At 32.5% G+C, this 16,539-nt stretch overlaps 1 protein-coding gene across 5 annotated transcripts in view; it reads left to right on the forward strand.

Moving 5' to 3' along the window:
• The window catches only part of WDR7 (WD repeat domain 7), a 277,915-nt gene that overhangs the window by 77,563 nt on the left and 183,813 nt on the right, over positions 1-16,539 (forward strand). For 4 of the 5 annotated variants that reach the window (XM_045527974.1, XM_045527973.1, XM_045527976.1 and 1 more), the window contains 4 exons: positions 1,136-1,905; positions 3,210-3,298; positions 11,379-11,497; positions 13,233-13,356. In XM_045527974.1, coding sequence (XP_045383930.1) covers positions 1,136-1,905; positions 3,210-3,298; positions 11,379-11,497; positions 13,233-13,356 — 1,102 coding nt within the window. Of the gene's footprint in view, positions 1-1,135; positions 1,906-3,209; positions 3,299-8,811; positions 8,911-11,378; positions 11,498-13,232; positions 13,357-16,539 lie in introns of all 5 variants that reach the window. The other variant, XM_045527977.1, reaches the window with a different exon arrangement.

Raw genomic sequence — 16,539 nt, forward strand, 5'->3', positions numbered from 1 at the left:
AATTTTATATTTTCTATTTCTCTTAATAATCCACGATAATGGAAGTCTTTTGGTAGAAGAGTGACATGGTTACATTTGTGGTTTACATTAGAAATTAGTCTGGCTCTGTGGATGTCACACATGTTGGAGTAAGATGAGACTAGGGCGGTGAAAGCTGTCTTGAGGAATAAAGATAAGGATCCGAATTTCTGTCGTGACAGTGGGATAGAAAGGAAGAGGAATGATTTCCAACTGATTCAGGAGGTACTGCAGGTTAGTGAGAGGGCAGAGATGAGGACATGTTAAATGTAAGGTGGTGCTATGGGACATCCAGCTACAAAGAATTGGAAATACAGGATGACGGAAATTAAGGAGCCATCCACATATATGTGATAGTTTCTGTGTGGGAGGAAGAAGTTAGCACAGCTAAGAGAGAGGATGGTCAGAATTAGAGTACTCACCAGGAGGGTGTTTCCAGGATTCTGGAGAGGGGGCTTTTTATTCTTTTTGTTCCCCACCCCACTACCACCACTGTCTCTCAGCTAAAACAACAATGTCAGATACTGCAAAGAGATTAAGGAGGAGGGACTGAAGAGTTTCCATTGGCTTAGTCTACTGCTCTCAGTAACTTTGGCAATAGCGATAAAGGACGGTAGAGGCAGAGAGCAATAGAAAAGGGGACATGGTCAAAGGATAACACTTTTTTGGGGGCAGGGGAGAGATGAAGGTAAAATAGAATAAGGAGAGATTTGACAGTGCAAAACTTAAAAGAATCAGTAGCCATGATAAACAGATTATTCTTTCAGGTGGAACAGTAATTCATTCTCAGAGATAGAATTTGCTGATAAGTTACTGAAACAAATTTTAATCTGTTCTATGAATAAAAGACCCCTGCTTCAATAATAAACATTTTTTCCCTTGGTTTTTTAATTAATTGGCAATTTTTGATTGTTTCAGCATAAAGTTCTTCTAACTGTATATGCTTATGTTTTACATGCTGTTGATTGGCAAAGTTAATGTGTTACTTTTAATGCTATAGGTCCCTGAAAAGACAGCTTAATAAGCATTTGAATTGCTCTATTTATTGTTCATTAATGAGCATATGAAATTAAACACTTTGAATTATAACTATCTTTTTTAAAAATATTTATTTCAGGGGAATTTACCTAAATATTCTCATAACTCCCTGATGGTTCAAGCAATAAAGACAAACCTAACAGACCCGGACATACATGTGCTTTTCTTTGATGTGGAAGCGTTGATTATTCAACTCCTGACTGAAGAAGCCTCTAGGCCGAATACTGCGCTTATTTCCCCAGAGAATTTGCAAAAAGCATCTGGCAGTTCAGACAAAGGGGGATCTTTTCTAACTGGAAAACGAGCTGCAGTTCTCTTCCAACAAGTGAAAGAAACTATCAAAGAGAACATAAAGGAACACCTCCTTGATGATGAAGAGGAGGATGAGGAGATGATGAGGCAGAGAAGGGAAGAAAGTGATCCTGAATATCGGGCCAGCAAATCCAAGCCACTGACCCTGCTAGAATATAATTTAACTATGGACACTGCAAAGTTATTCATGTCCTGCCTTCACGCCTGGGGTTTGAATGAAGTCCTGGATGAAGTTTGCCTCGATCGCCTTGGAATGCTGAAACCCCATTGCACGGTGTCGTTTGGTCTCTTATCGAGGGGAGGCCATATGTCACTGATGCTTCCTGGTTATAATCAACCTGCTTGTAAACTGTCACATGGGAGAACAGAAGTAGGAAGGAAGCTGCCAGCAACTGAAGGAATAGGAAAGGGAACTTACGGAGTGTCCCGAGCCGTCACGACACAGCATCTCCTGTCTGTCATTTCTTTGGCAAATACCTTAATGAGTATGACCAATGCAACTTTTATTGGTGATCATATGAAGAAGGGCCCTACCAGGTGTGACCATGATAGTTTGATTTTTATTGTTAAGTTTCAAAAGAGAAATCTGTTTTATTTTTGAGGTTGTTTATCTTTTTTTTTTTTATTCTATGCACTTTAGCCTTTTCATGTCATCTCAGCGTTTTCTCTTTAAACTTTAAAAGGCAAGTCTTTAAAATGCCTGGTTTAAAACATCATAAAATTAAATGGTTTTATTGTATGTACATTGACATACTTAGTAGCTATTAAAAAATTTGGAATGAGGGAATTGGTCATATAGACTAGCTCTTGAGTAAGTATCATGGTAAAATTGGATCTACTTGAAGTTTGCATTAACATTCAACTCAAGATATGTGGTTAAAGTGCTGCTTCTTCTTGCTACTATATGTAATGAATGATATGTGTTCAGTGATTTGTCTTCAGAATTTTGTGAGAAGTATTGTCAGAATTTTTCAATAGGGAAAGAGAAAATAATTTTTAAATGCAGGAGAATATTATTTTAATATTTCTAGAATACTTAGCCTGAATTGCTATTTCCTATTTCCCAAAGTTATGAAGACATTTTTTTATTATATTCTCTATTGAGAGTGGGCCATATCAATAATTTTTTTTATCTGACAACTACTTATGTAGCTAGCATTTGCTTCATGTCAGTCTCTGTTGTAAGCACTTCACAAAAACTAACTCATTAGTGCTCTTAACCTTGTAAGGTAGACACTTTTATTATCCCTTCATTACGGATAAGAAAACTGCAACACAGAGAGATGAAGTAATTTGTCCAGCGTCACACAGTAGTTAGTAAATGGTAGAGCCAGAATTCAAAACTTAGACATTTGCCTCTAGTGTCCAAGATTTATTAATGCCTCATTAACTTTGTCAGGCTTTAGGGATGAATACTTTTAAACTCAGTGTGTCTTTGTGTGAATTCATTTGGACCGATGATATTTGGTAGGTAGGCTGAAATCCCAGCATGCTAATATTGAAGAATGAAGGACTAAGTATGATATTTATCTGTCAATGTAGTACATTGGAGTGTTCATAAATCTTTCTTAAACTACTATAAAGCATATAGTGTAGATGTAAAACTTTTAATTGCTACTTGTTAATCATTTACTTATTTTACCATATTCAAATTTGAAATGGAGAATGTTAATAGTTACGAAACCAAAAACCCCATCTTTTTAGAACAGTAAATTAAAAATGTTCTGTATGTGTTTCTTTTGTTATTCATTTGGAACAAGAAAATTTAATATTTTAAATAATTCTGGATATATGAAAATGTGAAAGTATATATACATGTGTTTTTTTTCTTCTTTTTGAAGGCCACCTAGACCAAGCACCCCAGACCTTTCTAAGGCAAGGGGTTCCCCTCCAACTGCCAGTAATATTGTGCAAGGACAGATTAAACAAGGTAAAACTAAATCTTATTAAGTAATTGACATGACATTTCGGTTCTAGAAACTGAGGAACCATAGCTAATGTATAATTATAACATTTTGTTTGTCTCAGATTATTAAAAGAGAGAAAAGTTGTTATATTCCAGATGTAAATATGGATAATTAAGATGTCAGTTAAAAATAAATCAGATTTATTTAGAAATTGATAAATGAGCATATTTCATATAATTTTATTGTGCTGTCTTTGGCCTAATCTTTTTGCATTAGAGGCACCTTAACTTGACAGCGCTAGTGTTTTAATTGTATGTCTCTTCAGTGTAAAAATTATACCTATCTTTTAACTACATTTAGGAATGTTTAAATTCATAGTTACATACCTTAGTTCGTCTCCTGCCATTTGCCAGCAGTTTATACATTGTGATTCACAAGTGGAAATCCTTGTTAAACAGTTTTTTTATCTTTTCTTTTTATTTAAATCATTATATACCTTAACTTTCATCTCTAGCTTTGTTTTTCATTAAAGGATAGAAGAGAATTTTTGTCTTATTTTATTTTTCTTAATTATTTACATATATTCCCAAGTGTAATTAGTATACTCAGGTATTTCTGCATATATCTTTTATACTCCTTTCAGACTGGCAAATGAGCTAATCACGAGAGTTGGGGAGTCTTGTCTGCTTAGAAAACTTTCCTTTAGGCCAAGAATTAATGCTGACTCTTACAGAATATGATAGACATAAAGAAGCAAGAGATGTGTTGGTGAAGGTTCTGCTTATAAGTGGTAACATCTTAGAGTTTTCCTTTTCCCTTTGTTTTTGTGTAAGTTTAAAAGAGTCAAAGAATAGTTCTACAACACTTGTTAGAAAAAATAGGCTCCCAACTTCATAGCTATAATTTTACCCTTCCCTAGGGATGAGTACTTTTATCTTTCATAGCTGATTATTTGGTTCTTACTTTAACATCCTCATTCGATATGCCTGATTTTCTGTGTTTGATGCTGTCTGTTTTCATCCTGGAAGATAAGCTCCCACACTGTGTGCCATTCCCATCCTTCATTTCCCACCCTCCATGGTCAGCCTTCTCATTTCCCTGTCCTCTAATTAAAGTTATATAATCATTATATAATATTTTATGTTAAACTATATAAAAGTTTTATAATAGTTTTGGTTAGATAACTTTCTATACTTATATGTGTAAAATACACAGAAAATTGCACAAAACAGAAATGTAGAGGGCGTTTATAAGCTGAACACCCTTGTAACTATGTCCCTGGACAAGGAATACAACATTATCAGCACTTCAGAAACATCCTGCATGTTCCTTCCCAGTCATCATAACTTCTCCTCCCAAAGGTAACTACTATCTATGGGTAATTTAGTAATGAGTTATTTAAATTTCCAAACATTCAGAGATTTTCCAAGGATCTTTCTGCTATTGATTTCTGTTTTATGGTCAGATATCATATTTTGCATGGTTTGAATCCTTTTGAATTTTTTCAGTTGATTGTATTTTATTTATTGACAAAATTGCATATAGTTATGGTGTCCAACATGATGTTTTGATATATGTATACATTGTGGAATGGCTAAATGAAGCTAACATATCCATTGCCTCACATGTATCTTTTTTGTATGTGTTAAGAACACTTAAAATCTCTTAGCAGTTTTCAAGAACATAATATATTGTTATAATTATGGTCACCATATTGTACAATATAAATCCATTTATATTTATCAAGACATATTTTATGGTCCAGAATATGGTATATCTTGGCAAATACACTATGTGTACTTCAGAAGAATGTGTATTCTTTTGTTGGGTGGGATATTTCATGAATGTCAGCTCAAGTTACTTGGCAGTGTTCAAGTTTAGTTGTATGCTTGCTGATTTTTCTGCTCACTTGGCTCTATCAATTAGGTGAGGGAATTGAAATCAGCAGCTATAATTATGGGTTTGTTTATTTGTTCTTGCATTTCTGTCAGTTTTTCTTCATGTATTTTAAGCTCTCTTAATAGGTGCATAAACTTTTGTAATTATTTTTTCCTTGATTATTTGACTTTTATTATTGTGAAATGACCTTCATCTTTGCTAATATCCTTTGCTTCGAAATCTACTTTGTTTATAATAATATAGTCAATTCAGCATTTTTGGCTACGTTATCATGATACATCTTTTCTCAGCCTTTTGTCTTTTCACTATTTGGGTCTTTATATAAGGTGTGTTACTTGTAGACAGCATATAGTTGGGTCTTGCTTTTCAATCCAATCTAACTTTTTAATTGGGGTATTTAAACCATTTACAGTTAATGTATTTGTTGATATGGTTAGGTTTGAGTCAGTCATCCTGATACTTTATTTTCTTTTTCTCATTTGTTCTTTGTTCTTCTCTTCCTTTTTCTGTTGTCTTTCAGATTAATAAAATATTTTTTATGATTCCATTTATCTCCTTTGTGGAGATATTATAAGTTAATTATTTGGTTATTTTATTGGTTATTTGAGAGTTTATAGTCTACATCTTTGACTTATTACAGTATACCTGCAAATGTTACTATACCATTTAACATTTAATGTAAAAACCTTACAATATTATACTTGTATTTCTCTCCTCCTCATTTTTATGCTATTGTTGTCCTGCATTTTATTTTTACATGATATAAACCTCACAAATCATTATGATTTGTGTTTAATAGTCAGTTATATTTTAATGAGATTTAAATCAGAAAAAACATACTTATGTACCCACATAGTTACCATTTTTGGTGCTCTTTATTTCTTTGTATAGATCCAGATTTCTATCTGGTATAGCTTTCCTTCTGCCTAAAGGACTTCCTTTAACACTTCTTGTACTGCGGATCTGCTGTTCTTTAAGTTTTTTTTTTTATGTCTGAAAACATTTTGTTTTTGAGATGGGATCTTGCTGTGTTGCCAAGGCTGGTCTCAAACTCCTGAGCTCAAGTAGTCCTCTTACCTCATCCTCCCAAGTAGCTGGAACTACAGGCGTGTGCCACTGTCTCCAGCCTGAAAACATATTTATTTGCCTTTGTTTGTGAAAGATATTTTTGTCTGGTATATAACTCTAAATTGACCGTTTTTATTTTTTAATACTTTAAAGATGATACTCCGTTGTCTTCTTTCTTGTCTTTCTAACAAGAAATCATATATAACAAGATGTTCTTATCTTTGTTCTTCTGTATGTAACATTATTACTCTTGCTGCTTTTAAGATTTTGGCTCAACTTAGGTTGTTTAAACTTGGAAGTAACAGATAGTCATCGTTAAATTATCTCAGGTAATATTTACATAAATTAACCAATAGTTTATCAACATCCTTTTCCAGGATCTGTAGCAAAAAAAAAAAAACCTAGACTTAACCTGGAGTACGTATGTCAGGTGAATGAATGAATTTGAGAATTCCCTAAAATTTTGTGTTTGAACTTATGTGCCTCTCTTTTTGTAAATTGGCTTATATAATAACTTTGATCTGCTGTGGAAGCTTATAGAACCGGGACACTTTTTCTGTTTTGTTCACTTATTTATTGCAAATTCTTGGAACAATGGCAGATACAGAGAAGGAGCTCGGTAAATATTTGTTAAATAAATGAATCTGTAGATACCCTCTCTTTATGCTTCTTTTTTTATTTTTTACTTTTTAAGTAATTAACATTTATTATATGAAAATTATACTTCAAATAAAGATGTTTAAAAATGAAAGAAAAAAATAACACCAATCTTACAAAAACTCTTCTAAAGAATAGAAAAAGACAAGCATAATCTTGATTATAATACTTGACAAAAATATTACAAGAAAGGAAAATCACTGGGCAGTGATCCTTATTAATATAAGTACAAATATCCAACACACAATATTAGCAACTAAATCAATTGAACACACAAAAAAATGTACCTCGACCAAGTTGGGTTTATTCCAGAAATGCAAGGCTAGTGTAACATTCTCAGGTTTCAATTGATATAATTCACCACACTTAGAACAAAAGAATAAAATCATATGATCTTTTTGATGCCAAAAGGTACATATATGATAAAATTCATCACTTATTCATGGTAGAAATTCTTAGCAAACTAGAAGTAGAAAGGAACTTCTTTGATAAAGAGTATCTTGTACACTGAAGGGTAAAATATTCATAACAGAAAGAATGTTCTCTCTCTCCACTTTAATATTGTATTGGAGATCCTAATCAGTATAATATAGTATAAGATACAATGAAACTGTCATATGCAGGCAACATGACTTAAGTGAAAATTAAAAAACAGATAAATTCATTTCTTAATTCTAATATTTTATCTATACGTTCAGTATAAGAGAAATATAGAGAAACTTCTTGTAATAATAAAGAATTATAATTTCCCAGATAAAACTTTCATGTGTGTAAGATGTGCTTCTTAGGGTTTATGGAGTTAGAGTTTCTTTTCATGGACTTCTTTCAGTTCTACTGTTTACCTCACACGTGCCTGATTGACATTATGATGCATTCGTGTGGAAATTATGAAAAAGTTGTTTTCATGCAGCTGTCCTGTCATCACAAAAGAACTTCACTGCATGAAAAGCAAACATATCATTCAGCAGACAATGCTTAATCTGTTCAGGAGCCCAAACCTATTGCTGTTCAATGACAGAAGAAAGGAGAGGGATTAATTTGAAGATGCTTGTGCATGACATATGGTAATTTCTCCATAGGAAGGAAGTGTCAAATGGTGACCTCTAAATCTTAACATTGACCTCCAGTTGTAGAATGTGTGTGCCATACGGTCCTTTTGCTTTTTCATATGATAATTTAAGCTGAAACATTTTCCTGGCAACATAACTTTTTTGGGGGGAGGGGAGAGAATTAGTGCATCTATTCTATAAGAATTATAAAATTCACAATAATTACTTTTAATATATAAAGCATTTGTATAATAATTTCTTAGACTTCAGTCAATGAAACAATGTAGGATTCTTTTAACAAGAGTTAAGCAAAGTATACATATTCTTTACAAGTTGGTATCTTTTAAATTGAATTTTTAATAAAATAGTGTGGAAAATTAAAATGATTTCAGTGAATATTGGTTTGTGATATTTAAAAATAATTTACACATAATGTCAGAAGAAATTATTAGAAAATGTAATTGACAAAATGAAGACCAGCATAAACTTTTTCATTATGAGAAATTTAAAAAATTGAATGACACTCTTGCTAATTTTTAATGTCATCAGTTTTTCATTATTGCCTTAGATGTTTTAGAGTTGTGTGTTGTGTTAGTCAACACATCACCCATCTATAATATTAAATAGATTTTGACTTTAAGAGGAATTTGAATTACACTGTGATTGCTATTCAATAAAATATATCATTTCCCTGCTGTAATCTTTAATGATCATGCCCTTCTGATTAAAACATCATGTTTCCGTTCTGCATTCACTATATTTTGCCAACTTTGTTTTTCATTCTTCACTAATACTAGGCTTTTTTTCAGAAACTGCTGTACCTCAATTCTCTCCTCCTCCTCTCTTCTCTTTTCCTCTGCAAGTCGCCGCACCTGTCGTTTCTGCGCGGTCTGCCGCTGACCACTCTGGTTCTGACCCTGCTTCTGCTCCTGCTTTACATACCTGTTTCTTAGTAAATGAAGGTATTCTCTCTCTACTTTCTAACCACTTCCTTTCAATCTGTGCTTTATTCTAACAGACATGTTCTTTTTATCTGATTTATACATCCATCTGCTTTGTTATATATGAGATCTAAAGTCTCTATAACTTTTTTGCTAATGTCAATGACAAGAGCCAGTTATAAAAATGTAATGTTACCGCTGGCTGGTATCAACCATGTTTCTTATGATCTAGAATGTTGTTAAACCAGTACAAAGATGCTAATCTTTGATGCGAAGTTGACGTTAAAGGTGGTTGGTTGGTTTTCATAATAACGTTTGCCATGCGATCTCTGACATTAAAGCTAATGAATTTATTTTATATGTGTCATTACTTTGATAGACACATTTTTGCTGTCTTTACACGACTGTGCCCTGGTTAGGGGGGAATATAAGAAAGTCCCTTAATTTACATTGTCATTTGGAAAGTCTTTAAATTGGTAGTTGGTACCAGTGATTATAGACTGATAGGAATTTACCCATTTATCCTCCTTACTATTTCTGTTTCAGGCTGAGGCAAAAATCTATAATTTCAATTTTTAAGATGTAGTTGGGCTACCATATTATCCCTGTGGAGTTACACAAATGGAAAGTGTTTTTGGAGCTCTGAAAATGTGCATGGGGTCTACAAAACTTTATTCCGTAAGACCTCTTTAGGATTATTTGTACTTCCTGGAAGCTTAATGGAATTTGTGAGCTCTGAGCTGTATCCAGTCTTTGTTGCAGCGTCAGTCTTTAGCAGTTTGTATAATATAAAAAGGAGGACATTTACGAAACCTGAACTATAACTCAGAATGATTCTGGTTCTTCACTAAAAAGTAATATCACTAGTCATTCAAACAGAAGGAATGTTGCAATGTCTGTGAGGTACAGAACATGGGTTGCAAGTTCCACTTCTTTGGAAAGAAGACATAGGAACTGAAAAGTGTAACTTCGTTTTTGGTTTCTCTCTCATAAAGCTATACTAAGATTTGTAAAGAATGGATTTTAGGAAGAATAATTACAGTCATATTTATTAAGCTGTAGTGAAAGATAGTCATTTGGTAATTTAAAAATAAACTATTAGTCTTCAGGCCTTGGTGAGAATTATACTAAAATTTAGTTCACAAATTTACTTCATATTTCTATGAAACATTAAAATTCTTTAAGAAATTAGGTAATTTGTACACACGTATATGTATATACATATATAAATAATAAATTATGTCTTCCTCTATTGTAAATTATCTAAAATGCATGTTCCTATCACCTTAATTAATGTAATTACATATATATTATCAGTTGGTGAGAATTTCCTTATTGAAAGGATGAATCTTTAGATAGGTGACTTGTCTGTCTGTCTCTCTCCCCCTCTTAATTCCAGTGATCATTTTGAATTTTATGGTAGGGTTTTGTCATTATTTTAGAAGACTACAGTTTAGATTATTTCAAAACATTGATTTGCAAAAATTCTATGTTCATAAATAACTCACCTTGTAACATGGTGTTAGACTTTTTTTTTGCGTGTATTCTTAATTATTTATATTTAAATGTTATCCCCGGGAAGTAATGTTAATTATTGTGGGTTAATAGTGGCCTCATACATCATTTGGCAAGAATGAGGCATTTATAGTGTATATGTTTTTCAGACACTTTTAAAATAGGGTTGAAATGATTATTCAAAAATGTCTGTATACTAGTACTTTTATGTATTACAGTGGTATACAATGTTTGTCTTTTTCATATAATCAAATTTCATATTGTGAATTCGAACTTTGGAAAAAGTAACTTTTATTCCCATAGATTAGAGTTAATGATGTTTTAAGATTTTGTAAATTTTTTCTAAGGTTTTTATTTTGTGGAACGTCTGCATTCATTTTTTTATCTCAAAATTGGTGTTATGTTACTTACAACAGTTATGATTGTGATTAAATATATGATGCATTTTGTAAGGAAAGGAATCAATAAATACCTTAATTAAAGGCCCTCTGACAGAAAAGGGAAGACATCTCTTTTGGCTTGATACAATGGCAACACAGATGGCCATGCTTTAAGTGACATGAACCTATTTTTAGATATCTGTGTGAATGCCCTTTTAACTGGCAGTGGTTTCAAATCTGTAGTTCTAGTACAGCTTTATTTTTATGCTTTACCATCCCTTAATATATGTTTTATTTTGGAGAGACTGTTTAGAATGTATTTTCCTTGTCAATCTGGATATACTTTATGTGGAAATTTATTTGTTTTAAAATATTGAGTTCTTATAGGTATCAAATACATTATTTAGGGATGAAATACATTGGGTGTAATTCTTTGTACAAAATGTCTCATATTAAGTTAAAATCATTGTTAACATAACTTAGCAGATCTGTCCTTTTTTTGGTTTGTTTTTGGTATACTTACATAAAGAAAAACTTGTGACTTTGGGAATGCCACAATATTTAAAGTATTTGTAATCTATTACATTTTAACAGGATGGAGCCAGTTAGCTGCTATGCACTGTGTTATGCTACCAGACCTGCTGGGATTGGATAAATTTAGGCCTCCACTTCTGGAGATGCTGGCCCGAAGATGGCAAGATCGATGCTTGGAGGTAATGTCAAGCTAAAAAAAATATATATTATAAAGGCATTGGTCAAATGTAAATTTGAAACAAAAATGGTTAATGTTTATCTAACTTATCACCTGTTTATTATGTCATAGAAAATTATGGATTCATGATTTCTATGTTTTTCTTTTTCAGTTTGTATACTAACCAGTAATGTTCCAGCTTGTTTATTCATCTTTTTTAATCCAGTGACTGTTTGATTAAAAAAAGTTTTATATACTTTATGGAACTGTGACATTTTGGTTTCTATACAGATCATACACACACGCACAAAGAAATACATAAACCCACCTCCCCTAAAATCAAACACTCAGTATAATCAGAACCATCAAATTCTAAGTGAATAGCTATAGTCCAGTGGAAGATACTGTGTTATTGTAAAAGAAAAAGATCTTAGAATTAGAAGAGACCTGAGTTTAAATAACGGTCCCACTAATTATTAACTTTGTGACCCTGGGCAATTTACTTAACCTATTTGAAGCTCATTTGTAAAGTGGGGATAATAATATATTCCTCATGGGATTGCTGTCAGGATCAAATAAGATAATGCAAGTGAAACAGTAAGTACAGAGTCTGACACGTGGTAGAAGCTCAATAAATGATAGTCATTATTTTGTGTTAATGGACTAATGCTATATTAGATATTACTCAGGATATAATATCACCAGGGATGAGGAAATGTTTTATAGAGATTTTCCTTATGATGGCATTTGCTCTGCGTAGCTATAGCAATTCTTATTATTTAAGATTTTAAATTTTTTAAATAATAATTTTCCAGTAAATACTAGTAACATATTTGCCCCTTTCCTGGTCTCTCTTTCCTCAACTCCAAGTGAGACTGCAGAATACTAAAATTTTCATGGGTTTGCATTGAGTAACATTTTGAATTCACTTCAAAAGTTATTTATGCTTAAAAACAACATTTTTACTCAAACATTTATTCAGATGCTACTGAGTTATCTTTTCAGCTAATAAATTGGTTAGTGTATCGCTCAGTATTGACTACCTTTGTTGACCTCATGCCTGTGGCACTTCTGCCAAAATCAAAATAAAACTAAACTAAAACTGCAAAATAAAAGGTATATGCCTCATTGAAAAAAATGGATATAATTTAGAAAAATGATTTCCTCCATAGAACTAAAATAGGTTATGCCATTACACAGGAATATATTCACCTATTTGTCAAAAACAAATTGTTTAAGCATGTCTTAGGTATGCATGAATCATATGAATTTATACATATTTGTGTAAATAATACCTATTTAGCATATATAGTATAAAGAAATTCAGTAGATAAGGTTGAATTTCTTCAGGCTAAAGGAGAAAATTTTAACAGTAATAGTGACAATTATATATTATTATAATAATAAAAATGTGGAAATTTTAAAATTCAAATGCTGCATTAAAGCTCAAGAATACTTAGGAAAATGAAGTTTTAAACCCAAAGCTGATTAAATATCCAAACATAATTCCATCTATTAATGTTAAAATATTTTTTAGTGAGATCATTAATTAAAATGCCCTTGATAATTTGCTAGCATTCAGTTTATTCCTCTTTAAGTACTTAATTCATTATTTGGTTAGTAGTTTTTCTCATGTAAATAAATACAGTTCTTATTTTTTCTAGCTTTATTTCATTATGAACTTTCTAGTTTATAAACACTCACCTCATCAACTGATCTGTTTTCTGTTTATACATTTGGATCTGTGATTTTCTCAGGTAAGAGAAGCCGCACAGGCCCTGCTTCTAGCAGAACTGAGAAGAATTGAACAGGCAGGACGGAAGGAAACCATCGATGCTTGGGCTCCTTATTTACCTCAATACATGGACCACGTCATATCACGTAAGAGTTCTCATGCTTTTCTACAACGTTTTTTTTGCAAGCATATGTGGAAAAATACCCAAACTCACAGATATGTATGCTACCACCTATCAACAAAAATGAGTGGTTAACCTTAAAGTGAATAGAAAAGATCCTCAAGTTCTGCCTTTTTATTTTCTGACTCTCTATAGTTTGGCATTTGGTAAAAAAAAAGAAAAGCAAAAGCTATCTAATATCAAAATACTCATTAACAAACTGACCCCTTATAAAATTAATTCCCAATCAAAAATCCTGTATTTAACACTAACATCTGTCTCTGCCCATTGCATTATTATACTTATGGATGCCAACTTGTTAGATATTGATCTGATGATATGCAAGTGCAAATATACGATCCCTTGCAAGTTGAAGCTGGAATTGTGAATTCTTTAAAAACAAAGATCTGGTACGGCTAGATCTGTGCATTATTGAAAAAGAGAAAAGTAGCAAGGATTTTAACTGATGGGTCTTCCAAAAGAGCATAATTTAAATATATTGGGAAAATTGTTGAAGTTTTTGAATATTTCTTGCAAAATAAAATCTTTGTAATCATACTGCTAGGTCAAATGTGCATTGGAAAAAAGTTATATTGTGTAATCAGTTTTTTTCTTCTCAGAAAAAGTGTGCCCATTCCCAATTCAGCATTTGACTAATTCTTTCTTCTATAAAATGTTTAGAAGTAAAATTTTAACCTAAGTTATATTGATTATAAGATAAATTAGTTTCAGTTTTTAAAGATTAAGTCTCAACAATATGTTTAAAAAAATGTTTACTGTGAAATTTAGCCTGGGTCTTAGGTGGATTCATTTTAAATGACCTTTTGCCAATACTGGTTATTCTTGGTAGTGAAATACTCATTACACATGTCAAGATAGACAGTATATGATTGTACAAGAAGGAAAATGGAAACAAAATTCAGAAAGGGTCATAACTGTTATAACTGGTCTGACTCTACCAGATGTTTGCCAGTGGTGACTATAGTGAATATTTATATAGGCATGTGACCTTGGGCACTTAAGTTTTCTTAGCCTTAGTTTTGTCACAGTAAAATGAAGATGATAGTAGGACTTTATAGGGTTATTATGCGTATGGAAAGAGTTAATCTTTGTAAGTACACAGGGCAATACCTAGCCCATAGTAAGCACTGTATTTGTTAAATAAACACTGTATAATCTATAAAAATTCAAATATATATTTAACATATAAAGATCACACATTAACAACTCTAGTTAAAATTCTTAACTGTTTGAGTAATAGAATGTGTACTCAGTGAATATTAGTTTTCCTTTGCTTACCAAGAATGTTTCTGTTTTAATAATATAAATAATTTTGAAAACCAGGCCTGTAGACATATGGACTCTATGTAAGGTATTAGGCTTATAATTCTTTTTTAAATATGTGCAGGTTTTAAAATAAATTTCCAGAATGTAAAAAAAATTTGAGGCCGGGCGCGGTGGCTCACGCCTGTAATCCTAGCACTCTGGGAGGCCGAGGTGGGCGGATTGTTTGAGCTCAGGAGTTCGAGACCAGCCTGAGCAAGAGCGAGACCCCGTCTCTACTAAAAATAGAAAAGAAATTATACGGAAAGCTAAAAACATATATATACACATATATATATATATATGTATATATATATATATATATGTGTATATATATAGAAAAAATTAGCCGGGCATGGTGGTACATGCCTGTAGTCCCAGCTACTCGGGAGGCTGAGGCAGGAGGATCGCTTGAGCCCCCAGCAGTTTGAGGTTGCTGTAAGCTAGGCTGATGCCACGGCACTCTAGCCCGGGCAATAGAGACTCTGTCTCAAGTGAGACTCTGTCTCAAAAAAAAAAAAAAAAAAAAAAATTGAAAACTAAGATTGGGGAAAAAGATCTGCTTGTGAGTATTTGACTAGATAGTCTGAAACAGTGTTTTTTGTTTATGACTTGTGGGCATCTGCTTTATAATATTTGAGAAAATATTACAGAGTTAGATGATCAGCTCATCATAAACCAGAGTTAAGTACAAACGATGAGTATGGTACTTTAGAGTTGGTTGAAGGTGAAACTAGAAAATTGCAAATCACTAGAGATTCTTTTAAAAGGAAAATGTTATTATGAAAATATTGAGAAACATTTTTTAAGACATCTTCATTTAGAGTGGTGGACTAGTGTGAAGTGAGTGAATGGATTAAAGTAAAATAAGTAGCTGGGGGGCTATTACAGAAGGGGATACGGGATCCAGACCTAAATGTAGATAAGGTAGAATTAAAGATAATTTCTAACCCTTGATTACTGATTGCATATAAAGGTCTAAGAAAAACACCACAGATTAGTACAGTGTTGTATTCTTGACAGTTTGGGAAGAGAGGGGCCATTAGCATTTGTAATGGATGCCATTTTATTTTGTTCCTGGAAAGGAGAGTATGAGTTAGTTAAGGGCATAATATAGCCACGAATTACTCCCTGAAGTAATGATAGAAAGGCCTCTGTTGCTAAGCAAGAGACCTGTTAGTGGGTATAGAGAGGATAAAGTATAAGTAAAATAATGATAATACCTACCATTAATTGGATACTTTCTCTGTGTCAGGCTTTTGCTAAGTACCTCGTCTTTGTTATTTCATTTAACCATTACAATAAACTTGGAAAGTAGGTGCTGTTGTCATCACCCTCCTCTATCTCCTACCTTTTTTGTTTTCTTTCAGGTGAGTTAACTGAGGTCAGGGGAGATTAAGAAACTTTCTGAAGGCCCCTTGGTTACTAAGTGGCTGTCAGACTCAAAACACTCATTCTCTTAACCACTATTTATTCTATCCTGCTTGCTCCGCCATCCTTAGAACTTAATTGGGTGTGGAAGAATGATTAGATATTGGGCTTAACTAATATTACTTTCAGACAGTGTCCTTTCCAGCCTTATTACATTTAACAACAACAAAATGGAGCAGAAAAATAATTGTTAGAATATTACTCTTTAATGGTTCTCATCATCACCGTTTAAACATAAGCTGGGTTGTTCTTAGGCCAAATTTAAACCTTTCTATTTATATAATTAAGTCCTTTGTATTTAATTATAGTATCTTGGAGTACTTCATTATTAACTAAATGCTGGCTTACTTAAGTATTAATCCTGTCAGTTACTGTAATTATTTTTTTAGCAAAAGAATAAACAAACATGCATTGC

Source organism: Lemur catta, chromosome 16 (assembly GCF_020740605.2).
Source record: "Lemur catta isolate mLemCat1 chromosome 16, mLemCat1.pri, whole genome shotgun sequence".
Lineage (NCBI taxonomy): Eukaryota > Metazoa > Chordata > Mammalia > Primates > Lemuridae > Lemur > Lemur catta.